We start from the raw sequence: 26454 nt of genomic DNA on the forward strand, positions 1-26454 counted from the left end.
CTAAATTCAGTCACTAACAGACAGCTATTGCAGTGTACAGGGATAGTGAGAAACCGCAGCTAACATGTAACTCACAGAATTGAAGACCCTTCAAGGATGAACTAAATTTATAGAGAATGGCTTTAGAGATTATAATTGCTGTGTAAGCAGAACTACAGTCTTATCTAATTACATCTCAATCACACAAGAAGGAAAGGCAAACAGTTCAGAGGTTTTTCTGATGCTAGGCTAGCATTACTCTAATACAAAGGTCACAGGCCAGGCACAGTCTCCAAGTTCCAAAACAGGGTTACAGGGTGCAAGATTGGCACTTTCTGAAGTATTCATTAATTCCTGCTTGCACTTCTTCAAAAGAAAAAAGAAGCAAGCAAACCCCTGTATGAAAACTTTCAGAAAATGAAATATAATACTTATTGCAAACCACATAGCTTTAACCAAATTTGCCAACATTTAGGAAAAAGAATCATTCCTGCCCAAGCAGTTTTACTTTTATCAAGTCATGGTAAATTTGGCCAGAACTTCATGGGAGGCTCAAAAGTGACAGAAATGCCTCCCTAGGAATAAAACCTAAATCACTACTGTATCTGGAGGTTCAAACAAAAGCTGTTTAGCTGCTGTCAGCAACATGCTAATACTGCTGCAGGGGGTCAGAAGGCAGGGAGTCCCAGGTGTTTGTTTCTCTTCGTGTAAAATCCACGCTGTTAAGGTATCACAAGTTTTCATGCCACCAAAGATTAAAAATAAACTGCAAACGCACTCAGAATGCACAGTGAAATGACACAAGTTCTCACCTTCTCCCCTCCCAGCCCCTCAGCCCAGCCTGTTCAGTTAACTAACCCAGCAAAAAACAAGTTGCATTTTCTTTACCCTATCAGCAGATTGAACAGGCTTATACGAAGGGAGCTGATGAGCCCCAGAGCAGTACAAGGTGGTATGGGGAAAACAGGGGAAGGAAGCGCGAACTCCCCATCCTGCTGGCAGCAGTAAGCTATTATACTATCTCTCATGTAACTTCACCCTCCTTTTACATGTTTGTTAGCCAATCTGGTTGTTCAAACAGCCATTTATGCCCAGAGATGTGAGGCACTACTACTTCCAGTACTAGTACTGGCTCTGAAGTGTTTTCCTGAAACCCTTCCATACCACTCAAAGCTGCTGCAGCAAAGTTCGCCTTTCAGGTTACACATCAGCCTTCACTACTAAATACCCTGATGCAAGAATAAAAATTAACTTTTGCCCACGAGTAGTTATATATAGTTAAATTTTTTTTTTAAAAAAAAGGTATCTTTAAGCTACTCGCCGATTAATCGCTGCGCATATAAACGCGAGCACAGCGGCTTGCAGACCGCTAGCGAGTACTACGCACAGCACCGGTGCCTGGCACCAGTTAACTAACGAGAACGGGCGGGCACGCCGCCCCTCCTCAGCACAGCGGCGGCTGCTGCGCCGCGGCCGGCCCCGGGGCTGCAAGTCCTGAGGGTGATGCCAGCCCCCCTGCCCTGCGGCCCGCCGAGAAGGCGTGGTACCCGCCGAGCAGAACGGGACACCCCGCGGGGGCCGGTGCGCAGCCTCTGGGGCACCAGAAGGGACGGGAGCGGGGGTGTGAAGGGGCCGAAAGGAGCGCGTCGGACAAGGGGGCACCAGCAGCCCCGCTGCCCGTGGCGGGAAGGGCCGGAGCACCCGATCCCCGCCGCAGCGCTGAGAAGTTGCCGGCGGGGCAGGGGCGGTGACAGCTGCGCACTACCGAAAACCTCCCTCCTGCCTCAGGGGCGAGGGGCAGAGGCCGCCCCCATCGCTACCTTGTCGCAGTAGAGCCCCACGAGCTGCTTCATCCGCCAGTGCGGAGCCGAGAAAACATCCACCTCCTCAGGGAAGGGAGCCATGTTCTCCCCATAGAGCCGCGGCGCTAACGGCGGCGCTAACATCCGCCCCGCGCATGCGCAGCAGAGAGCGGCCCGACACACTGCGCATGTGCGGCTGGCCCCGCCCCTTCCCGCAGAGTGTAGGCTGTGGCGGGGGGGAAGCGGTCAGTTAGCGTCTGGGTTAGGTTTGGGGTTGGTGAGGTTCGGGGAGCTGTGGCTGATCCGTGAGAGCAGCGCCTAGCCGTGCCAATGCGGCGGGACGGGGGTGGCGGAGCAGAGCAGCGGGAATTGCACCTGAGCCGCTGCCTCTTGGTACCGGATCTTGAGATCCACAGGGTGACCCGGCACCTCAGAGGCACAGAAGGTTTTCTGCCTTGGGAAGGAGTTATAAATTGTATTGGGTGTCACAGGAAGGCAAAACAACTCGTTTCGTTTAAGTAAGCTTGGGGCTGAGAGTGTGGGAGTGCTGAAGAGGAGCATAGGAAGTGGTGTTTGTGGGGAAATATCTGAAGGGGGCTTAAAAGAAAAGTGGAGAGGGGCTTCTTATAAGGGATTGTTAGTGACAGGACAAGTGCTAATGGCTTTAAGATGAAATAAGGAAGAAGTTCCTCACTGTGAGGATGGTTGAGGATATGAGTTTGCAGAGAAAAGTTGTGGATCGTTAAATCACCTAGGTTGGAAAATATCTTTAAGACCATCAAGTCCAACCATCACTGCAGCACTGCCAAGACCACCACTAAACCACATCACTAAGGGCCACCTTTTTTGAACACTTCCACAGACTGATTCCACCACTTTTTTGGGCAGCCTGTTCCAATACCTGGTCACTCTCTCGGTGAAGAAATTTTTCCCAACATCCAACCTGCTGCAGCTTGATGCCCCGTCCCTGACAGTGTTCAAGGCTCGGCTGAGTGGGGCTTTGAGCAACCTGGTCTAGTGGAAGGTGTCCCTGCCTATGGAACTGGATGATCTTTAAGGTCCCTTACAACCCAAATCATTTTGCAGACATACGTGGCCCAAACTGAGCTGCAGCAGGGAATCCACACCCAACTTCTTGCTGCATTGGTGCCAAATAAGTAGAGTTTAATGTGTTTAACATCTTAAGGAGGAACACCAGCCTTTGATACTCATCTGCCCATGCAACAGTTCTAAACCAACAGGAACACTTAGCAGAACTGAGATTACACCCAGTTTGGAAAAAAAGTATAGCTGTCAGCCAACAAGGCAATGCATAGTAAAACTGCTGACCAGCATGGCAATGTGTAGTAAGTGTCCCCAAAACATACTGTCAAACATTTAATAAATGCAGCAGACTTTCTGACCAAAAACTATTACCATACAAAATCTACATTGCAGATATTAAATACAATAAAAACTCACCAATTTATAGATGTAAGGAATTAACTGTAAACAGATTGAAGTATTTCAAGCAAGGGCACACATATGGTGTTGTTCCAGTATTCCTCAATGAACTAACACCTAGATATCAAATGTGAAATTGTTGCTGGTAAAAGTAGTAGATAGTGAATTGAGAAAGAGAGACCATGCAATGAGGGTTATCTAGATCACACTGCACAATAATCTTTTTAACTCTAAGGAAATGAGGCTTAAGCAATTACGATATTGGGTGTTTCCTTTTCCATTCATCCTTTCCACCTCAAAGGATTTCAAACATGCTGGCCTACTTAAATCATATTTGCAAATACGTACGAATCTTAGAAGGTTAAATTTGTACAACTTTGGGGGAAAAAAAAAGCAGTTACACATGTGAGAGACTGACCTGAAATCAGATTCCACTGTCCATTGTCTCAAAGATTGGTCTGAGAAGCTGAGGTGGAAACTCACCTATCTTTTGTCTCAGAGATGGGTGGGAGGAGTTGAGATAAGACTCCAATATCCATTGCCTGGGAGAAGGTTGTGAGGAGCTGGAACTGGGACTCCACCATCCATTGCCTGAGGAATGAGTGGAAAAGAGCTGAGATAAGACTCTTCCTTCCATTAACTCTACCACTGGTGTGAGGCATTGCTACCCATTATCTCAAGAATTGTTGCAGACACCTGTGTGCAGTTGAAGAGCTGGCTGCAAGACCAGGGAAACTGGTCCACCAGGAACGAGTAATACGTGACATGAAGAACAGAGGTACTCCCCCCAGCTCATTATAAAAGAGGAAAAAGGTAATCAAGGAGAGGCACATTGCCAGGGAGCCATTGCCATGAGGATGACTCCAGGACATCTCTGTGAGGGTGACACTCCACTGGTGACTACTATGGACCCTGAGGAACACCCTCCATGTGACATCTCCATGAGGGCAACTCCAAGAGACACTTCACAGAGTACCTTCAAGGAGACTCCAAAAGAGCACCTCCACGAGGACACCTACATCCCACAGACTCTTGGGGGACCCTCTGCTCCAACTATGAACCCTGAAAAACTCCCACCACCAACAACAATGACAGTGGATCCTCAGAACACTGCTGGATCCATGGTGGTGACTCTATGCACCCCAAATCCTTGCTTCATTTTCAACCTCTTTTTCCAGTCTGTCCTATTGCTATCCCCTTTATTACAATTTCCCTTTTTTTATAATAACTGCCTTTTTGTAATAAACCAACTAATCTATTATGGTACTTGACCTCGTTTGCATCTCCATTTCAGTCTTGGGATTATGAACTGAAACAGGGTCCAGCACTGCGGTTTCCCCCAGTCGGACCTGACAGCATGAGAGAAGAAAAAAGCAAGGCAGAGATCTTGTGCAGCTGGCCAGGTGGTTGTATCTACTGCTTGCCTAATAAGCACAGCTCTGGCTTTGGGCTTGTGCATTTCTTGCACAGAGAGTGTACCACAGCATACTAGGGAATGTCTGGGGCCTTGGGTTACTGCTGTAAGTAGAATTGTGCACAAAAGACACAAGCCCACCAGAAATAATGTTTGTTGAGGTTCGTTGCTTACAGAGGAGCTTGTCAGTATGAGCAGTTCCAAGGGCTTATTTCCAGTCCAAAAGCATGAAGTCATGCAGAATTAGGGTTATTCTGCCAGCAATTCATGCCTGAGTAGTAATAGAGGATTAATATTCCCTCTTGTTGCACCTTCCTCTACTGGAAGTTACCACTCCCATCTGGTAGAAATAACAAGAGAGAACGTGTCCATTCCTCAGCTTCCAGGGGTGCAAAATATAAACATATGCTGAATTTCATGATCATGTTTGAGTTAAGTTTCAGTTTGTGAACTGAATATTTCCAGAGCAGATATGCTGCTAATTTTGCTGACTCTCCTTCATGGGCAATAACTTCTTCTAGGAGAGAGGGGCAGAGGGTGAGGGACAGTAATCTGCATCCAGCATGAACTGTCAGAGCTTGAGAGGCAAGATGGGGCAGCCAGTCTGTGGCAATGAAGTACAGTACAGTAAGGCAAATTGGCTGATAATGGATTAAAATACTGACATTTTCATGGACAAGTTTAAAGGGAGGCTTGGTCCTTTTCTGCAAGACATTACATGGACAGAAGATTTCTGAGGGTAGATCATTAATGTAACAAAGATATCACTTGGTCCAATGACTGGAAGCTAAAGGTAGACAAGTTCAAGCCAGACTGAAGGTTTGACACTCAAGGCTATCAAACCATTGCACAATTTCCCTGGAGGTATGTTAGTTTAGCCATCATATGAAGAATTTAAATCAAAAATAAGGAGATATATTAAAACTGGCTGGACTGAGTCAAATCAGAGGCTCTTCTGGACTGATGCTCTGTTTCTAGAAGTGGCCACTGAGGAAAGGGAGCTCAATAGGATGAGATGGGGATACCAGCAGTTGTTGGACTCATTTCCATGCCCTCTGGGATGTTGTGTCAGGTAATCTTTTTTTTGGAGAACACAACTGAGCAGCACACACATCTTCACAAAGCTGAAGAATCCTAACCCAGTGTGTATTTAGAGAAAGGTTAATACAAAACTCAATATCCATCTTTATGTCTTTTCAATTTATGCCATATAATTTAAGCAGAAGTTTTAGCCTCAATGTAAAACTCTGTGACAATTTCTGCCCTGTTCTAAATTGAAGGTCCCATCAGTGATGCCTCTGGTTTCTGTTAGCCCAGAAGTAACTGAACAAAATTTGGTTGCAGCAAAGTTGGTAATAAAAACATTGACTTCCATTGATTATCGTCCTCTCTAATCCTGAATCCAAAACTGTAACTTGAAACCGTTTGATTAATGAGCCGGTGCCCTATCAGCATGGCCATGTTTCAGAGAGGTTAGGAAGCAAAATGGGGAGAAAAAGCATCAGAGAAGTAACCGAAGTACGTTTACCATGTCTCCCATATCAAGCACAACGCTGCACATCCTTTTCTGGGTAAACCTATCTTTCCTGAAGACTCTGCTGCAGGTAATAGACCTATTGGTTATCTTTCACAGAATCATAGAATAGTTAGGGTTGGAAAGGACCTTAAGATCGGCAGGGACACCTCACACTAAACCGTGTCACCCAAGGCTCTGTCCAACCTGGTCTTGAACACCGCCAAGGATGAATCATTCACAGCTTCCTTGGGTAGCCCATTCCAGTGCTTCACCACCCTCACGGTAAAGAACTTCCTCCTTATATCCAAACTTCCTCTGTTTAAGTTTTAACCCATTACCTTTGTCCTGTCACTACTGTCCCTCATGAGGAGTCCCTCCCCAGCATCCCTATAGGCCCCCTTTAGATACTGGAAGGCTGCTATGAGGTCTCCACGCAGCCTTCTCTTCTCCAGGCTGAACAGCCCCAACTTTCTCAGCCTGTCTTCATATGGGAGGTGCTCCAGTCCCCTGATCATCCTCATGGCCCTCCTCTGGACTTGTTCCAACAGTTCCATGTCTTTTTTATGTTGAGGACACCAGAACTGCACACAATACTCCAAGTGAGGTCTCATGAGAGCAGAGTAGAGGGGCAGGATCACCTCCTTTGACCTGCTGGTCATGCTCCTTTTGATGCAGTCCAGGATATGGTTGGCTTTCTGGGCTGCAAGCGCACACTGAAGCCGGCTCATGTTCATTTTCTCATCAACCAGCACCCTCAAGTCCCTCTCTGCAGGGCTGCTCTGAATCTCTTCTCCGCCCAACCTGTAGCTGTGCCTGGGATTGCTCCTACCCAGGTGATGTCTTTATAACACGTTTATGGGAGAAATCTGTCATCACTAATTTACGCAGTTATGAGCAAGATTTTGCCTTTGGCAGAATCCGTCAGCTGAGTAGCAGTGTTTCAATGTAAGCATGACACTATATAAATTAAGTACATAAATAATAAAGATGTAGATATTCACAGAGGCGTGGAGGCAATTTAATAGAAAGAGCAAAGGAACCAGCATGTTCCTCAGAAATGAGAGTCCATGGACAAAATAAGGTTGGAAAAATACTTTTTTTTTGTTGTTTTCTCAAGGGGAGAAGGTAGTGTCACTGTATTTGCACAGAATATTTACACAGAAGATTAGATTAACTGATGTCATTTGATGATTTAGCAAGGCGCTTAGGAAAAAGAAGCTGGAGGGAGGATAACAGTAACCCTAGAAGTTGTAGAGATTTCTTCAATGCACAGCAAGTATGGCAACCTTTTTGGTTCTCATCATGGTTGAGAACCTGCCTGAAGACTTTAACACTCATAGCTCCAAAATGCTGCTATCAGTATCCAGGGGGAAGGTGGAAAATGAGCTGACAAATGTTACCCCTGCTGTGTGACAGAAGATCACCTGAGAATTTGGTATTTATGCAAACATTACTTTATCTGCATATTTCATATTTGTTGTTCTTGATACATATTTCAGCATTTTTTCAACCGTTAGAGAAATAGATGCAGTAAAAGTAAGTAAAAAGTATAGCCCCCCTGAAATGAAAATAAACTGGTCTAAAACATGTTGCTTTCACACACTTGTGATGTGTGAGGAAGGTGTAGCATGGCAATGAATATTGAGCAAACATTGCAAGTACTGAAATTGTAAGAGATTTTTCGTCATTTACTGAAATAAACTGTAATTCTTCTCAGTTATCAGCAGGTGGCAATATCATGACCTTAAAAGTCTCGGGTTTTGAGTGAGGAACAGTTAGATTTGAGGAAGTGATGTGTCCCTGTTCTGTAATCGTTCCAGGAAATAGTTACATGACAGTCCCAGCAAAGTTCAGATTTCCGTCCAAGTTCGTCTTCTGTGTAAAGAACTATAGCCAGTACTGAAAATGTTAAACATTAAGCCTGCAGGTTTCCATGTAAATTGTAGCATTTAATGCTCTTTCTTTTTTTTTTTTTTTAATTTTTAAAGGACTTGTTTTTCTCAGGAATTCATGATGAAGAGCCTTTTTTTATCTCTCTTACTTGTCTCTGTTCTGTTTATGAACAGCTTCACAGAAGTGCAGGGAGGGAAATGGAAAGGTGAAGGTACAACACAAAACCTGGAAAGTATTGTCATTGGAAGATGCTATGACTATATTAGGATTGTGAATCCTGCTGTGGGGTAAGTTTTGCTCGTTTCTGTATTATTTTTTTATGTTCTGGTTGTTAATCAGAAGCCTTATGCTTCACTTCTAGCCATGAAAGTGATCCTGTTGAAGCCAACACGAGTGTAGCTGTCTGGAAACAAAAAATTAAATTTGACAGATGTCATATTAATAAAAGTAGTGTTATTAAAGCAAGATTTTTATTCCTGCAGTTTTTTATTTCACATTTTACCCTAGTGCCATAGTGTTCTGTAAGGAGAACACACAGAAATGGTGGGGACTGTATTTCTTAAGTACCAAATCTGACAGTGCTCCTGGGAAGACCAGCTTTACTTTGCATGCCTTGTATGTCAGTCAGGTCATGTAAAAAGGAAAGCACCACGTTTTATAGCTAACCTGTGGTACTGAAAGAGATTATTTAGCTCATCCACCTCAAAAATCAAGTAGTAACCAACTGTTGAAGTATGATTACCCATGCGCTTTCATTGTCTGTGTTAATTACACCGAACAGTTTAGTGGGAGGTGTCTGTGCCCATGGCAGGGGGGTTAGAACTTAAGATCTTAAGATCCTTTCCAACCTTAACTATTCTATGATTCTGAGATTCTAACTGGAGAAAAGTGACACACTTTGCTAAAATGACTGCTTTTTCTGTCTTTCCTTAACATTGTTTGGGCTTTGGTAAAAAGGAAGATATTAATAAGGACAGTCTCCTGAGTTCAGTTCTTTTTTCTGTAGCTTAATTTTTTCCTGCTAGTTTGAAGGGGTATTTGCAGAGGTGATCTGGGTGGGTCTGCAGCAGTCAAGCATGGTTTTAAACAGGATTAGATTATGTTTCATAATATCAGCAAATATCACCTCCTTCCGCCAACCTCTCATTTTCAGTTCGTGCTGCAAAAGAGGAAGATACAGGGCTGAAAACAAGTTAATGGCTTTTTACAAAGGCAAACCAACATTTCTTCCTAATAACACTCTTATCAGAAGCATTTTGGTTCAGTTCACCATGAAAGAAGAAATCATCCTAATGCAAATAAAATGGTACTGAAATTTCAGTTGAAGAATTCCAGTCTGGCAATTTTATAAATACATTACTGTGGAAGATGCCAGTAAACTTTAACTATAGTGTTCCACATACGTACAATATAATATATGATATCAACTATGAAAACCTAAGTCAGTTGATAGTTGTGTAAGTATATGATGTCTGGTCTGCAGCAGGCTTTAGATAGGTAGAGTTCTTGGAGTTAACAGTTGTCACTTCATTTATATGTGAGCAGGACATGATTAATAATACTAATACATTAAAAAAGCAACATAGGAATTGTTATTCTGGAAATATTAACTTTATCATTAACTGATTTTGGCTTTTAGAAATGTAAACAGAGTGTTCTTAAAAAGTATTTCTATATGTCCTATGCTTATGACTGTTTTGTGGTCTAATTAGTCCCTGTGACATTTTCACAATAGAACTTTAAAATTGAGATGTCTGAACACATTTATCAGAGTATTCTTTCTCAGAATAGCCTGAAGCCAGGCTGGACATTAGCAATGCTTTCCTGAAAGAAGGCCCAAATATCATTATAAAAAAAAAGAGCTGCACAATTAATTTCATATGATGTGTTCTTTTCTCTTTCCCTTAGGTCTATAAGCAAATAGTGTAATCTAAACAGAATGGAAATTTCTTATTGCACAAGTGCAAAGCAGATACTCTAATTATTTGTAACCCTTTTTATTCATTGTTTCTTAATTGCCCCCAGGCTAGCTTTTGTAGAGGAATAGCCACCTGAGTAAGTTTTCCTTCTAAATTTATGGGCAAATAGAATAATTTTTTAAAACTACTTTGCTAACAGAAGAGAAGCTAGCATGGCATGCCTTTACATTGCAGCACAATTAAAACATAGAAGTGTCTATAGAAGCGTAAGAAAAACTTTTCCTTATCTTAAAAGAGAGGCAATTAAGAGACGTATTTTACAAAATGTAGAATGTCATGTAGAAGTGAGGGAATTGAATGAAAATCTGATTTCTTATAGGAGCATGCTATGTCACACAAATGTTTCTGCAGCGCATTTCCCCATATTTCTTTATTTGCAGTATATAATGGAAGATCTGAAAACAGTTTTTTTGACTGACTAGTAGGAAATAAATATGGCTTATTAATGCCTATTAAGATTGGAAGGTATTGTCTGAACTACAGTCCTTCCCCACCCTGTAGTTTCAAAAAGTGTTTTTGCCAGCTAAGAAATTTTGAGTAATGGAGCAGAATAAGCCTTTTGGTGTACAAGCTGTTCACACCTGCATGAGAAGACAGGAAGAAAAAAAAAATGCAGTATGTGAATTAACCAGAAAATTACTGATGGGTTCAACTGTCAGGAAAGGTGTTAACAGTTCAGTTGATCATAATTGACAAGTACTGGCATGAATAAGGAGTGCTTACAGTAGGCAGCTCTTTAGCAGAATGAGACATGCACCATTATCAGAAGCTAACACCTTGAAACCAGAAATAGGGTGCAAATCCTTTTATCAAGTAAAGGTATTTAAACATTGGAACTACTGAACAAGGGTCATGTTGCATCACTGAAGATCAGATCAAGATCCCATATTTGCTTATGATATTTTGGAGTTTTTTATATAGCTGTTGGAAGCATGACTAGGGATAACTGTAAGATCATCTGTGATCCGTTTCCTGCATGGGAGCTGCTTAGCTCATCACAAGGGGTCCTTTAAAGTATCTGTGACATTCAGCATCACAAAGCAGCTCCTTAAAGGATGTCACGAGGTGTAGCGCCAGCAGAAACCCTGCTGTATATGGATGACATTAAATGAGCAAAACACTTAATGGTAATGTTTGGTTTACTTAACAGGACTACTGTTGTTCAACCTAGAGCTTTGCAATTACAGCTGTTCACATTAGGATGCTGTATGCTCTTAATATACATTATTCTGTTCTGCAGAGTATTCCAAGCACAGATATTGTCACAGCATATGTGGGAAAGGTACTGTGTGAAAGTGGTGAAAGTAGCAATTCTCTTTTTAATTACTCCAGGCGAGCTCAGAGCTGTGACAGATGAGATCCAGCAAATCCAGAGAGATACGCTTCCTAGATGGCCCCGCAGATTATTGTCCCCAGGGCAGAGCTGGAAGAAGGGAAATGTTGAAGTGAAAGCATAGCATCTTATTTCAGGCCTCCCTTCACAATGCTGAATCCTAACAATATTCTTGTAGCTGCTGTGCAGTGACAGTACATGTCCCACACAGTCACTGTACTCCTTCCAGGAAGGTAAAGTTGCATAATCCTAGGGCTTATATACACAGAAAATATCTCTCCATCAAAACCATTATTCTACTATCAAAACTTCCCAGTAACAACTCTTGCATTTGAAACTGACATTTTAAGAGTAATTTTATGTTTCAGTAGGTTTGCACGTTTAGCTACTCTTTAATTGAAATGGCATTTTCAATCTGGAAAATTTCAAAGAAAGCTGTTTTCTTTAGTATTTCTACAATGCTGGATAATAAGGTCATTGTGCAGAGTGTACCTTCTCAGATTTTTGTTGAAATACCATGTGTATCTAATTCAACACTATCAATCCTAATATTTTCATTGCTATTTCTTCCTAATCTGCTGCTCTTAGGAGTCAGAAAAAGACAAAATGTATATGCTCTTCCTGGGTTACAAGTTTTCTACCACTCTTACTTCAGTTTTCTATCTCAAACTTGTAGTGGTTTTAATTTGGGAATTTGAAGAATTTGGGAACAAATAACTTCCTTGCTCTGCTTTGAGAAAACTCTGCTATTTGTTTCAATGATTACAGAGAGAAAAACTGTTCAGAGATATGGGAAGCATTTAAAAACGCATTTATTAACAAGGACCCTTGCAACATTCTACCTAAGGACTATGAATTATTTATCAACCTGTCATTGCACACAATTCCACCTAACAAGGTAATGATTATTAATGTTATGTTAACAGTCCTGTGACATTGAGCAAATTTTCCGTGACACAGTTCAAAATTGACCAAGAGTCATTATGTGACTGACTCATGGTTCATTATTTTTGGCCTGTCTGTAGTTTACAAATGAGACTCTGGCTTGATGGCATTTTTCAATGCGTTTGGCTGTGTTTATTTTATGCAGTAACTTTTCAGCAACTTCTCTATTTTTTTTACAAAGATCCCCCATTTTTTCCTGCTGTACTGGGTGCTTTGTCATAGTTAATGACATGTTAAACATTGACACATTAAACAAACATAAGCAGAAATTGACAGGACTCCATTATGTGCTAGAAAACAGTAAGGGTTTGATGTGCTAGCAGTTGCAGAGGACTGTGAAAAGTGCAAAGACCACTGCTCTTCACACCATCAGAGTGTGTGCTTTGGCCTTCTCTAAAAGGTGGTGCTTTAAAGCAGTTTTAGGTTTAGCACAGTTATTCCTTATCTCTAAATGGTACCAGCAAAACCAACAAATACTACTGTCAACATAGCTTAATTCATGAAAGAGTTCTGCAAGCACAGAAATAATAGCTAGATGAATGATTTTGTTCACACCATAAGCCAACATAGCAGTGTGAGAGAATCCTGGTAAAATATATCTGCCTTATAAATGTCTTCCCTTTTTTCTCCCTTTTCCTAAATCTGTCTGCTGAGGAAGGTAAAGCTAGGCCTAACTATATTTAATATAAGTCTATATCCATTCCTATCATGGTATAAATACTCCTCAAGCCTCTAGTGATCAGAATTTACATCACTGGAAAAAAAATAAACAAAAAAAATCCCAAACAACTGTGTTCCATTAAAGATATAGCTAACATTTCAAGTTATTAGCTTGATTTTGAAAGAATACCAAAACATGTTTAAAACTGTTTTGAGCACCCCATAATCTCAGTGTGTCCATGCCCATGTGATGTTTCATTTGTTCATTTCTTCTCTTCTCTCTCCCCCCCCCCCCCTTTTTTATGTAGTCTCTCTTCTGGGAAAATAATCATCTGCTAGTCAACAGCTTTGCTGGCAGGGGCCAGCGCTACATGTCTCTGGCTGATACTCTGTTTGGCTTCTTTGGAGATTTTCTAAACTGGTGTGGGCAGGCAAACAGCATTGGTAAGACAATGTGTACTATATTAAACATCTGTGTTTAAAACCACAGTGGAGAACAACTGCTGTGTTCTGGAGGACCTAGTTTTGCTCTTACTCTATGAAAAATCAGAGCGAGCTTCACCATCTCATTCTCTTCTGTTTTGTGTGAATATGTAACGTTGTGGTCAGGGGAGCACACAGTGAAATCTAAACAGTGAGGCGCAGGAGATAAACCTCCTTCTTAATCCTCTGAATGCAAAGCTCTCTGCATCCCAGATGCAGTGTTAAAGCTGTTTTAGCCAAATAACTGAATCCACAGAATGTCACTGTTTATGTGAAGTGCACAGGATGGAAAATGATAGAAAAAAATACAACTGTCAGTGTTGTGTCAGATCATCTTCTATGTTTAGTAAGTAATGCACAAATATATTTAATTGTTTTCTAATATCAGTTTTCACAGTCCTAATTATCTCTCTAATAGCATAAATCATATGCCTTCCTACAGAACTGGACTATGAATCCTGCCCTACCACGGAGGAATGTGAAAACAATGCAGTGGAATCTTTCTGGAGAATGGCCTCAATCACTGTAAATAATTCATTAGTGCTGACTTCATACATTACTGAGTGTGTCCTGGGTGATTCAGAGAAACATCATGGGATCAGACCAGGTTTAAGTTTGTAACTGTGTTAGATTAGTTCCTCTGATACAAATACAGTGCTTTACACTGGGTGCAGTATTCTAGCAAGAGGAACATAACTTTCACCTTAGCTAGATAATACATTAAAAATCTGTTAGCTTAGTATATATTAAGCATAATTCATAGATCAAACCCAACACAGAGTGCCAAAAAGCTTTCTTCCTGTGCTGAAGAAACTATTTATAGGTGTTAGAAAATAGTTTTAGATGTATTGATTTAATGCTCTGGCTATTTAGTTCATATCCTCTCTACTGCAGTGACCTGCTACGCTGCTAGTTTAGTATTATTGTCACAACTCTGATAATGTCTTCTTGATAAAACTCTTTCTTTGGTCACTGATGCATGCAATACAATACCAAGTCATGTAACAAATCTGTAAGTTCTAAAAAAAACCTGTTATCTATTGCAGTATGCACAGCACAGTTCAGGGGTGATACATGTCTTGTTGAATGGTTCCGCAGTTGGAGGAGCTTATCCAGAACCAGGGTAAGAAAATTGACTTAATTATGTGTAAATGGTCTGATGCCTGCAAAAAAAGGGTCAATCAGTTGTTTGGGTTTTCTCCTGCATGGGAAGGTGGCTAAAAGAACCTGTTGCATCAAAGTCTGCTGTGTTGTGGGGACAACTGTTAATTGTCCCCAGATGCAGGAATTAATGTGAAATGGATGGAAACAATCCTTTGGACTCCTGCATTTTACAAACTGCTGTGGCAAGCAGGATAAATGTTCTTTGAAAGCATTCTTTAAGTAAGCCCACATACTGTGGCAAAATGTGCATGTTTTCAAAAGGATGAGCATTACAAAATTTCTATTAAGGGACATCTCCAAGGAGAGGACATCATTACAAGGAGTGTAGCCTCTGTCAGGCCTAGGAACAAACTTGGTAAGTTCTATAGGGAAAATACTTTTACCTGCTGTTTCTTCAAGACCAAAAGAGGAGGTAGAAGAAAGATTTGGCTTAAGAAAGCAAAAAAGCTTGTTGAGAAGAATAATAGCAAGGATTACCTTCCTATTCTCCTTCTTCCCTCATGTATTAAGGACAGATGTTTTTTTCTGATTTACAAATGTAGCACTATGCACAAGTTCATCTAAGCTTATATATAAAACTTACTGTAAAAGTACACCCTTGAGAACTTTTACTGAATATGTGGCTATAATGATTTTCCAGCTTTGATGAAAATATATCTTTCCTTACCTCAGGTAACTACATCTTTCCTTACCTTGAGTCCTGTCCAAGGCAGACCAAAAAGATGTGTTTAAAAGACCCATAGAACAGATCCTTCTCCTGTGTGTTCACTGTGCACTAGAAGTAATCATTGAAAAGTTAATTTTATCTCCATATAGGAGAGAAGCAAGAACCATCTGTTCCAAAACACCTACTACCTACTTACCTCCATCCCCCAGAGGTCCATCTCTGTACACAGCTTTCAACTAATCAAGAAGGCATATAATCCTCTTGGGTTGGGCAGGTTGTCAGCTGGGATCAAGTCTTCTGCAGATGACAATAGCTGGCAGCAGAGCAGAGCCAAAAATCCAGTGTAGATGCCTTATTTCAGAAACAGATTCACTTTTTTTTCTGTTAATTTACAGATTCCTTATTAGCCAGTTCAAAAATAGGTGTTCCGAAGTCAGTGGTACATTGTTCCTCCACAGTTTCTGACTCTAGTTAAGGATTCATTTGTACTTTGGAGGAAGCTGCATTTTGCTGGCAATAACATACATGTGAATGAACAAGTGGGTAAAAAAAATTGAAATCTTTGTCTTTGGTTATATTTTCACTATGTATTTAAGAAAGGCTTGGACACCCTGAACAGACAGGTAAATCAGCTGTTGTTGCTACTGGTCTCTAGTTAGCCATATTTGTCCAGAGTTGGCAACTGCTGCTATCTGCCTCCTCATCATTGTTGCCAATTCCAACACTGATCCCTGAGGGACACCACTTGTTACTGGTCTCCAGCTGGACATTGAGCCGTTGACCACAGCTCTTTGCATGCGGTCATCCAGCCAGTTCTTTATCCACTGAGTGGTCCATCTATCAAATTGATGTCTCTCCAATTTAGAGACAAGGATGGAATGCAGGACAGTGTCAAATGCTTTTGCTTCTCCAGAATGTTAAACTTTCTAACTCCATGAGCAGGTCTTGGCTGACTGTCAGCAGATACTGGCAACCACCAGGTCTTTTGCTTCCCTGCCAGCGCACCAGTAGTTTGCCTGCAGGCACCAGGAGGGTAAAGCTGTTATCACATTGCCACTGTTGGTCTCATCCAGGAGGTGACAGCCAACAGTCCCTTCTAGTCTGGGGGGTATTAGAACATTGAAAGGGGCTAAGAGACACTGCATCCCAGAGGTAGACATTTAAGAAGATCCATAATGGGTGAATTAGAGCACACACCTAGGCTCAGAGTTGGACCAAGCATTCAGTGCAGACGCAGACATTATAAACTCTCTGATGAATAATAAAAAATAAAAAATGAGAGCAATTAAAAGGTTGGAAATCATTACAGTACATCTTGCTGGAATGGTTTGAAATCTGTAGCTTTGAAATGCCTGCCTCTCACAAAAAAAAAAAAAAAACAACCCAAAACAAAAAACAGTTTACAGACACTAAAATAATCCTTTAGATTTGGCATCTTTAGTTACCAGGAGGAAAATCTTTACTGTGAAAGTGATGAGACACTGGAACAGGTTGCCCCAAGAAGTTGTAGCTGCCCCATCCCTGGAAGTGTTCAAGGTCAGGTAGGAGAGAGCTTGAGACAACCTTCTCTAATGGAAGGTGTCCCTGCCTGTGGCAGGGGCGTTGGAACTGAATGAGCTTTAAGGTTGCTTCCAACCCAAACCATTCTGTGATTCTGTGATTTAGTCGCCACTTTATTATCTTATTTTGATAGTTACTTAAATACCTACACAAAGCAATAAAGTGGAAGATTTCCTAAGCTAGGGATATCCTAGACATATATACTTCATGTTAGTGTGGCTGTGATTTTGTACATTGAAATCTATTTCTCTTGTAGAAAAAAATGTGGTTTGTGTTTACCTTAGTTACCCGTGGGAGTTACATGCTTTCAATTCTCCTCCCTGTTTCTCCAGGAGCTGGAGGGAAGAAGAGGGGGGGGGGGGGGGAAGTGGGCGCACGGCTGCGTGGTTCTGAGTTACTGCTGGGCTTACACCACAACAGTGGGAATCCCACAGGTTGAGGTAAGAACAGTCCAGTAACTAAGGTATAACACAAAACCACTACTGCTACCACCAATAATAATAATGATAAGGGAATAACAAGGGAAGAGAATATAAAACTAAAAGGAGAAAAGAAAAAGAAAACAATAAACACAAATGATGCACAATAAAACCGCTCACCACTCGCCAAGTGATACCCAGCCTGACCTGAGCAGCAATCTCAGCCTCCCTCCGGTTTATACATTGGGCATGACATGCCGTCGTATGGAATATCCCTTTGGTTAGTTTGAGTCAAGTGTCCTGTCTCTGCTTCCTCCCAGCTTCCCGTGCCCCTCCTCACTGGCAGAGCTTGAGACTAAAAAGTCCTTGATCGGCGTAAGCATTACCTAGCAACAACTAAGAACGTCGGTGTTATCAGTGCTGTTCTCAGACTAAAGTCGAAAACACAGCACTGTGACAGCTACTGAGAAGGAGAAAAATGGCTGCTACTGCCGAACCCAGGACATGTCTGAAAGCAGTAACTACAAGAGTGACCTTTTTATTTTTTTACTATCGAATGTTTTTGGTTTTGTTTTTGCATTTTGAAAAGTTCCCTTCATTCTGGTTCACCTCTTAAGTTGTAACCTTTTTTCAGCTGAGCCCTTCTAAGATAAAGAACATGAAAACAAATCTTCTGATTAAATGCTTTTGACCTTTGAGGGCATACAGAATGTGAATCAGAGTTTTTCTGCTCTGTGTTGAGTCTAATTGTAATCATTAGATATAAATGTAAAAATTGAGCAAGCCCATATCCTAAGAAGGATCAAAGCCTTCATTAATGCAAAGGGGAAAAGGTTATTTATTTTTCTTGTTCTTTATAGTTCTAAAAATTTGTTTCTTGAATTAGTTTTTTTGCAGATTACGAAATACCTAATCTTCAGAAAGACAAAATCTCACAAATTGCCATCTGGGTTGTGGATGATATTGAAGGACCAGATATGTAAGTTACGTCTTCCATAAAGGTCAATTTCTCCTATTTGGACTTGTAAATAAAAATTCACCTTATCTTTCTGTTTAGTTATATTTTCATAGCAGTTGCAATAGGCTGAGGGTGGTAAAACCATGGTAAAACCGTGTCACAGATTGCCCAGAGAGGTTATGGATGTGCCATCCCTGGAGACATTCAGGGCCAGGCTGGATGTGTTTCTGGGCAACCTGATCTAGTTGAAGACATCCCTGCTCATTGCAGGGGCTGGGCTATATAACTTTTGAAGGTCCCTCGTAGCCCAAACTGTTCTACGATTCTATGATTCTATGGTTATTTAGTCATGAGTGTTTACAGCCCAATGAGTAAGTAGCCTTAATACTTTATGTTGGTGCAAGTTTTAGAAGCCTCATGAGATTCTGTACTATGATAAACTTTCTTTTGGCAATTAGACCATAAATTAAAAACTCATTGTTAGACACAGAAGCTGCATTTTAGGATTATTTCTGGGTTTTTGGGGTTTTTTATTTTCTCCTTGTGTTTTTCTGTTCTGTATTCAAGGAAGAGAGCAATTGCCTAACAACAAGAATAATTCTAATTTATTATAACCAGCTTATTCTGTAGAAACAGCTGGCATCAACTTTAGCACCACCTAAATACCTGCCAAAGAATATTACAAATGAAACACTCATTATTATTTTACAAAAGTAGCTAGCTCTTTTTCTGTTTGTCTAGTGAAATATTAGATATGGGAATATTGATTAATAGAATCTGTAAGTGCTACTACAGTGACTGAAGCCAACCTTCCAGTATCTGCAAACTGAGTATAAAATATTAAATGACTGTAAGAAAATGAGGCATTATAAATAGCATTGCACACCAGTTTTATGTAAGTGTTAAGGAATACAGAAGAGCCAAAATAATGGGGATTTACTTTACTAATTCCATCAGGTTCAGTGAAAAGAAATGCAATAATCCTAAAATCTTTCTCACAGAGATTCCTGTGGAACTCATACTGTAGAGAAACTAGAAAACAGATTGAAAACCCTTGGTTATGATGTCATCTGCACTGACAATTACAAGTAAGTGAAATTCCTTCATTACTATAGTGTATTTGCAGAAGCATCTCATCTATTCTAAATGGTTTCTTACCTTTTGAAATGCAATTAATCTTGTGTCTTCAGTAAGAGACTGATATCTTGGAGGGGTGATGACACATTTTTTGGACTTGGCATTTTTCAGCCATGCATTGACCAGAACACTACACCATATTGTATAATTGTATAATTAATTACCCAATATCAGACACAGAAGATGGCCTCAGGTATTCCACTTTATTATAAAATCTGTATTTAGATTGAAAATCCAAACAACAGTTAAAACGACTAGTAATCTGCAGGATTACTAGTTATTCACAGTAGTATTCACAGCTCTAGTTATTTACACTAGATTGCAAGATAAATATAATTGAAGGGAAGCTTTAGACATGATAATACTGTTGATTTTATTTTGGATTTTTTCATTTGTTTTCTTCATTTTTCTGCTTGAAAGATGCTAAATAAAATGATATCTTCGCAGGTCTGTAATGTTCTTACTCTGTGTGGATTATCCTGATGATCCTAAGTGTACCCTTTCATCGTAAGTAAAAGAAGTTCAACCCATCCTCAGTGTCATTACAACCAAATAATGCAGAAGTCAACAGTTCAACATATTCCACCTCTACCATCTATTATCTATCACCCATATGCAATATGCAGTATTTTTGAATTTATTACTTACTGTGTATTGAGCAAGCAGTTTCTATCTACAAATTGCACACAATTGTCTGTGACCACCTGCTATTCAAAATTGGGTGTTAATCAGTTCATCAATCGCACAATCACACTTTGTATCACTGAGGGTATGGATGAAGTTTGTATATATCAGTGTTTTGATGCAAAATCTATTACAAATTTTAAATTGCTTTCATTGATATTCTTCTGTGAATAATGAAATTGTAGGTCAAATGGCAACAGATCTAAAGGGCATTTCTCCAAGTAGTAGAACTTTCAATTCCAAATTTTGAGAATTTTTTTTTTAATCTTTCATTTTTTGTGCAAACCCAATTTCTGTATTTTAATGCCTTTACTTTGGGCCAGTAGGTTATCTGCAGAGAATGCATATTACATCCAACATATAACTTTCTCAGTAAGCATCACTCGCAAACTAGGTTTTATAGCCTTTCTTTCTGTCTGTATTTTGCTTTATTATAAAAAGCAGATTAAATTGATATATTGCGTATTTCAGTAAATTTACAGTAAAGATGACTGCTTTCAATTATAACTAAATTTCTTAATCTATATGCTGCTGCATGTGTAGGTATGCATAAGGTACTTGAACATCCAAATATGAAAACTTCCTCACAGTTTGGAAAGTAGCAGGATATATGGATGCATAAAAGTTATTCTTGAATTACATTATTTTTATGCATAATCCATACATTTGGCCATATCTTATCTCCTACTGTCCTTTCTGCCCTAATGCAAGCACCTGCAAATCTTTTGTATATTAATACCTATGTAATACTGCAGTGATAACTTCTGCTATGAAAAACCTGTTTTGCTGCTCCTGGTTATGGCAGCAGAGAGGTGCAACTCCTGCTAGCCTGACTTTGGTTGTGTGGCAGTAATGCTTCGTGCAGTACAGAAAAGGTGTTGTAAATCACTTTCTGTAGCATATGTTCCATTTTGAATATAACCTTACAAAGTGTACACCTTACACCCCCTGTTCCTGATGGTCACTGAAAGTTTTTACCTTGTCATGCAAGATTTATTCTTACATCCAAATTATATCCCAGCACCAACCTATAAATGTGTGATGAAAATGGTTGCATTTTACATATCAGATAGCTCTGGACTCGTAGGTAGTAGATTATAGAACAGGCTTTCAGTCCTGTTTGGCATTTGTTTGCTGCTAGATAACTGCTTGCATGGTGGGTTAAAATAGGATTTCCTTGTTCTGCCAGTGAATGGTAAGGCTTTTATTCATGTGTCAAAAGAAAATACAGCTGCCCCATGCAAAATTGCAGTTCTGAATATGATGGCAATATTAACAAATAGGAGGAAAAGCACTTTACAGGACTTCAAAATATATAACCTTGTGAACTCTTAACAGAATTTTTTTCTCCTCTCCCAGGTTTTAAACCATTTCCCTCAAAGTTTTGTGAGGAAACCTGGATGAGAAGGCTTTTGGAAACCATTAATGTCTTTTTCCTAAGGGATGAGAATACCAGTTCTCCAGTATTACCACATAATACTTGCAGTATGTAAGCAGGGGAGCAACCACCCCTTCCTTTCCATCCACACACTGGTCCTTAAATTAACATAATCACTAGTGTATTCTAAGCACCAGTCTCATACTCTCCTGGGGTAGCTTCTAAGCAGTTCATCTGTCATCCTCCTTAGGAAGTTTCTTTGCTTCTTGCCTTCCTGAGCCTTCTATCCCCTCCTGTATAGATGGCAGTGTAAGAGGCTTGATTCACTTCTTATCTATGCTATCCCTAATCAGGTCAGAGTCTGAATGCTATCATTACCTTTCCCTGAAATTTACATAGCTAAAATACTTCAAGCCAATAAATACTTACACTCTTCTCCAAATCACTCCTCTGCAATAAATAACATTGCCTTGAAATTAGCTGCCCTTATGCAGAGGTATATAAATTATTTGATGATTATCTTTTAGATCTGTTTTCTCTGTAGATGGATCTCTGCGCTCTGACAGTCCATTAACTGACATGGGAACAGTTTGGTCAGTAGGGATGTCACTATTAAGAACATGTTATCTGTCAGGAAATGTTTCCCTTGCAAGAGTATGTGTGCTCAGTGTATACACTTCTATAATAAATAGTGAGAATATTCAGGCATGCAGGCTCTGTTACATCCCCTTTCACAATGGCTGATTGCTGTTACAGTACTAGTAGCTGCCTTCTCAGCCTCTGGAGAGTAATGTCCCGAGCCACAAAACAAAATTGGCCAAGTGACTTTTTTTGTTTCCATAATTTCTGTTACATTGGGATACCAAAGGAGAAAGCTGTGTCAGGGTGGCAGAGGGATGGCCTATAAGGTGCAGTAATATACCTGGGTCTTCTTGGTTAGCAATAGTGGCTCTTAACTCCTCTGCAAACTTAATCTATGGTCCTGTTGAGTCAAAATTTGGATTTGGGCTTCTTGTCACCCTGGTATTTGAAGAAAACGTGTAAATAAAAAACTACCCACTAGATGGCGTAGATGGCTTGCAAACCATGAATAGAAAGGAAGCCACATGCAACCTATTAGTAGAGGTATTTATTACTTGCATTACTGCAATGTCAGGGGGGCTTAGAAGTGGATCTGGATACTGTTGAATCAACTGCTGTAAAAATAGACCTTTAGGACCACTGCTGTCTAGAATTGCTGTATACAATCTCAAGCATAAGACCAGAGACGGTTGTGGAGAAACAAGGAGGATTGGGTATTCAGGTAGAAAGAAGTGTTCCCAGGGCTTTTTGCGCAAATATCCTGTTTATAACATTGTGACAGCCAAAGGGAATCTGGTGACAAGCTCTTACAAAGAAACTTCTAGCTTAGCACTTGGACTGCAAACTTCATCCTTGGCTACAACTGCCTGATATTTAAAAGAATCCTAAGTCAGCTCTGTGCTGTGAACATCCTGTTTGTTTTCTTTTCTTCAGATCTGCACCAGCAGCACAAAGAGGACCTATATCTTCAGACAGAGGAGGCAGCTGGAACAAGCTCATGTTTGTTTCTTTTGTAGGCTTTTTGTTCAGATTTGCTTTAGTGTACTAAGTTAATCAACTGCATCCATATCCTCTGTTTGCCTTAGCGGGCTATAAATTTGACATCAACTGATTTCTAAATGCAGTTTCACCCTACTTATTGGACTACCACACCTGCATATTTAAACCAGGAGTCTTCTATTTAGATACCAGCTACTTTTAGTATCAAAAATTATTCTACTGCTGCTTGAAAGTCTCACCCTTTATTTCCTTTTCTTGAATCCATTGCTCTTTCCTTTTACTCACCAGAATTAAATTGAGAATAATACTTCCTGTTAACGTATTTCAGAAAGATAAGTGAAATAGGGCCTGTCATACGTCTCCCACACAGCTTACTTGTTTGTGAAATCAACCCTAGCATTTGGCCTTGGAAACTTAGTGTCTGATTATTGTGTTTAGGGAAGGGGAAATATGAATTCAGGTGGAAGAGAGCTTTGATCACTCAATAAGTGGTCCAGAACTCAGGCCAAACTTATCTGAAATTGTTGTACAGCAAGATTCTGGCTTGCATGTTTGCACATAGTATTTTCCCACTTAATATCGATTGTTTCATCATCCACAAGCTGTTCCTCAGCTGGCTGTTTTCTGGCCATGTCATAGTCCATAGTCAGGAAAACCAGCTCTAGAAATTTCCACAGTTTTTCCATGATGATGTGATGGTTGATCATCGTGAATGTAATTTATGGCATATCAAATTCAGACAAGAACCTGCCAAGTCAGGCATCTGCCTGCTTGCAGTGAACTCAGTTAGCATGCTTCAGAATATATTGAGGAGAGAGCAGATGCCATCTTGAAGGTCCCTTAAATTATTTTTGTGAATTATCTAAGAATTCCAACTAGTTATTCCTCTAAACCACCAACAAATGCAGCTACCAAGATGGCACATAAATCTTTGGAAAAAAATTTGTTCTTCTAGAAAATAACCTGAATTAGAATTTTGGTGCACATACTGTTAGGTTCTGTGTTATTTATACATGTTGTCAGAAAATGGGATAGGATATTCCTGTTATCTCAGTGCATCTGATTTAGGGCTCCATAGTAGATCTGCATCCTTTCAGTCCCTGGTACAACAATATCACATTGTATGTTTGAAAGAAAAGCTACCTACAGTATGTTGTTGTTGCTCATTTGTCTTCCTTCCATTTCTGTAATAACCTTTAATTTGGTTTTAATGCAAATCCCTTTATATTATACACATAGTTGCATTTGCCTAAGTCACAGATGGGTTTAGGCTCCAGCTTTAAGGTCTTTTGTGTCCGCTTCAGACACTTGCAGAAGTAATGAAATCAGAAGTTACAGACCGTTCAAAATCTGGGCTGTATTACAACTTAAAATTGTTCCCTACCTATGCTGAAACATTAATCCTTTGATTAGTCCTTTCAACATCCTCCTTATTTTTATTTCTTGTTTGATGCTATCCTTAACAGCATCTGCCAGAATAATGAGAGGTATCAGAGACATCTCAGATAACTGAATCCAAGCAGTTTTGATCAGTCTTTGATTTGTCCACAGAAGATCACATCATAGCAAATTTTGGACTATAGGCTGTAGAGACAGTGCTCAAAGATAGGTGTCCAAGCCACCGTTTGCTCTAGTGTTGTCCTACCCACTGACCTGTACATTATAGTGTGTGCAGGATTCAGAGAATAGCTTAATATCACTAACAAGCCACGTGCCTCAGGCAACTTCCACCCACAAGCCAAGCATCCCAGCTGGCCATCTTTTGCTTTCCAGCCTCTAGATGCAATCCACTCCAGCAGCACAGTCGGTGCTGGCCCATACATATGACACCAAGCACACTGTAGGAAGTGCTAAATAATTCTGTTTGGAAAAAAAAGTAAAATACAAAATAGGGTAGACACAATTCAAATTTGAAGTCATTTACTGCATAACCTTGTATCAAGAGCAACACAATCAGAAGCCTACTGCAGTGTCTCCTTATTTCTAACGTTCTTGCCTCTTTTCCTGTTGCTTCAACTCAGTAGCAGTTTTTTCTTCCAGTGTCATTTGAATAAAGTGTCTCAAACTTACTGGAAAATCTTGGGAAGATCCATAAAGATTTTTACCTGACCAACTAGTATAGCTGTGGAAAAAAAAGGTGTGAAAGTTTTAGACACATAGACTTCCTGATATCTAAAAGACAGCAAATTTTAAGCTGAGTGAGTATTGTTTGTTCTGAGTTTAATATAATGGTTTTAATCTGTATGAAAGAACATTGTGACTGGCATCTCAGAAGCAGAGGGGCAGATGTGTCAGCAAAGTGAGAAACAATAAGGCCAGTTGTTACTCCCAGAGGGAGTGAGAGACATGGACAAAAAGTTGTGAGCAAGATAATCCTTTATCTCTATTTCTGTGTTTACAAAGTATATGAATAGTGCTATTTACATATATATTTTACACTTATGTTGTGAGAATCGAGCAGGTATGTCTGTGCTCTGGCTTGAGCACTCAGTAACTGCGCTGATTAGCAATGTCTCATGTAACAGCTGTGCCAAATTTGGAGAAATCATAATGTCCAAAAGGCATCTGCCCTTCTCCATGATGTTCAGCAGGGTGCTTCAAATATGTATTCAGAATGTTTCAATCATTCCTACTTGTACTGGCAATACTGCAAAACCAGCCATCTCCAGGCCTGAACTCAAGGGGGGAAGTGTTTCGTCGAAAACATTACAAGTATCTCTTCATTCTGAATCCAGTTGGATGCCATAATCCTGTATAAGTCTGTTAATATCCAACTAAAGGCAAATGAAAGCAGCATGTACAGGAGCATTACAAGGTGTTCTGCATTTCTGCAGACAGACTTGTGGAAGCTCCTGCTACTAAAGGAGTATTTCCTGTCTTTTCCCATTTTGTGGGCCACTTAAGAACTCAGTTATATCATGCTTTTCATTCCTATATAGAAATAAATATAATCTCCTCTTCTGCTAACCTACTTATTTTTTTCTGCTGTGTGTGTTCCAGTCATTGTATCTGACAAAAACCGAACCCTAATTCAGAGTAATTCCTTGTGTGTGCATGCACACATATTCATCTGCTCATAGCTGCTGTGATCATCTGCTTTTAAATGCAAACTCTCAAGTGCTCTGTAGAAAGAAGTTATGAGAATAAAGCAAGGACAACTTGTTCACCTCTCTGCCCTTTTTATACTGCTGGTGTTTATTTTTGTCATATTGGCCTGATGTGATACTCAGCTGCTGGGACTGTTTCCGACCACCAATCTTGAGTGTAGTGAAACTTGACCTGAAACCTCAAGAAGCTGCATAACACTGGTTGTTCGAAGAAAGATAACTCTTTTGAGAGTTCTCTTTTCTATTGGATTAGCTAGAAATAATTCTGCTGTATTCTACTTCAGCAATAGAGTGTAAGGTGGAAGAAGGGTGCTTTAAGCAGGGCCAAGGAGTTTGGTCTAAAATAGCTCAG

The 26454-nt window shown here is 40.2% G+C and overlaps 2 protein-coding genes across 4 annotated transcripts in view; one reads left to right on the top strand and one right to left on the bottom strand.

The window, feature by feature from the left end:
- Positions 1–1942, bottom strand: part of FBXL5 (F-box and leucine rich repeat protein 5) — a 33909-nt gene extending 31967 nt beyond the window's left edge. The window contains exon 1 of the mRNA XM_005148482.3: positions 1800–1942. Coding sequence (XP_005148539.2) covers positions 1800–1925 — 126 coding nt within the window. The 5' untranslated portion in view covers positions 1926–1942. The remainder of the gene's footprint in view (positions 1–1799) is intronic.
- Positions 1943–8106: 6164 nt separating this feature from the next.
- Positions 8107–26178, top strand: BST1 (bone marrow stromal cell antigen 1). 3 transcript variants are annotated; one of them, XM_031048425.2, is made up of 10 exons: positions 8107–8334; positions 12128–12257; positions 13273–13408; positions 13890–13972; positions 14494–14570; positions 18144–18236; positions 19217–19303; positions 19800–19859; positions 21396–21521; positions 22930–23057. In XM_031048425.2, exons 1-9 carry the CDS (start codon positions 8165–8167, stop codon positions 21400–21402), a joined length of 843 nt encoding a protein of 280 aa, XP_030904285.1. In that variant the 5' UTR covers positions 8107–8164; the 3' UTR covers positions 21403–21521; positions 22930–23057. The 3 variants fall into 3 exon arrangements, with proteins under 3 accessions (XP_030904285.1, XP_030904286.1, XP_005148537.1); XM_031048426.2 differs by having other exon boundaries at positions 21396–21525; positions 22930–22976; XM_005148480.4 differs by lacking the exon at positions 21396–21521 and having other exon boundaries at positions 22930–26178.
- Positions 26179–26454: the final 276 nt, after the last annotated feature.

This window comes from Melopsittacus undulatus, chromosome 7 (genome assembly GCF_012275295.1).
Source record: "Melopsittacus undulatus isolate bMelUnd1 chromosome 7, bMelUnd1.mat.Z, whole genome shotgun sequence".
Classification (NCBI taxonomy): domain Eukaryota; kingdom Metazoa; phylum Chordata; class Aves; order Psittaciformes; family Psittaculidae; genus Melopsittacus; species Melopsittacus undulatus.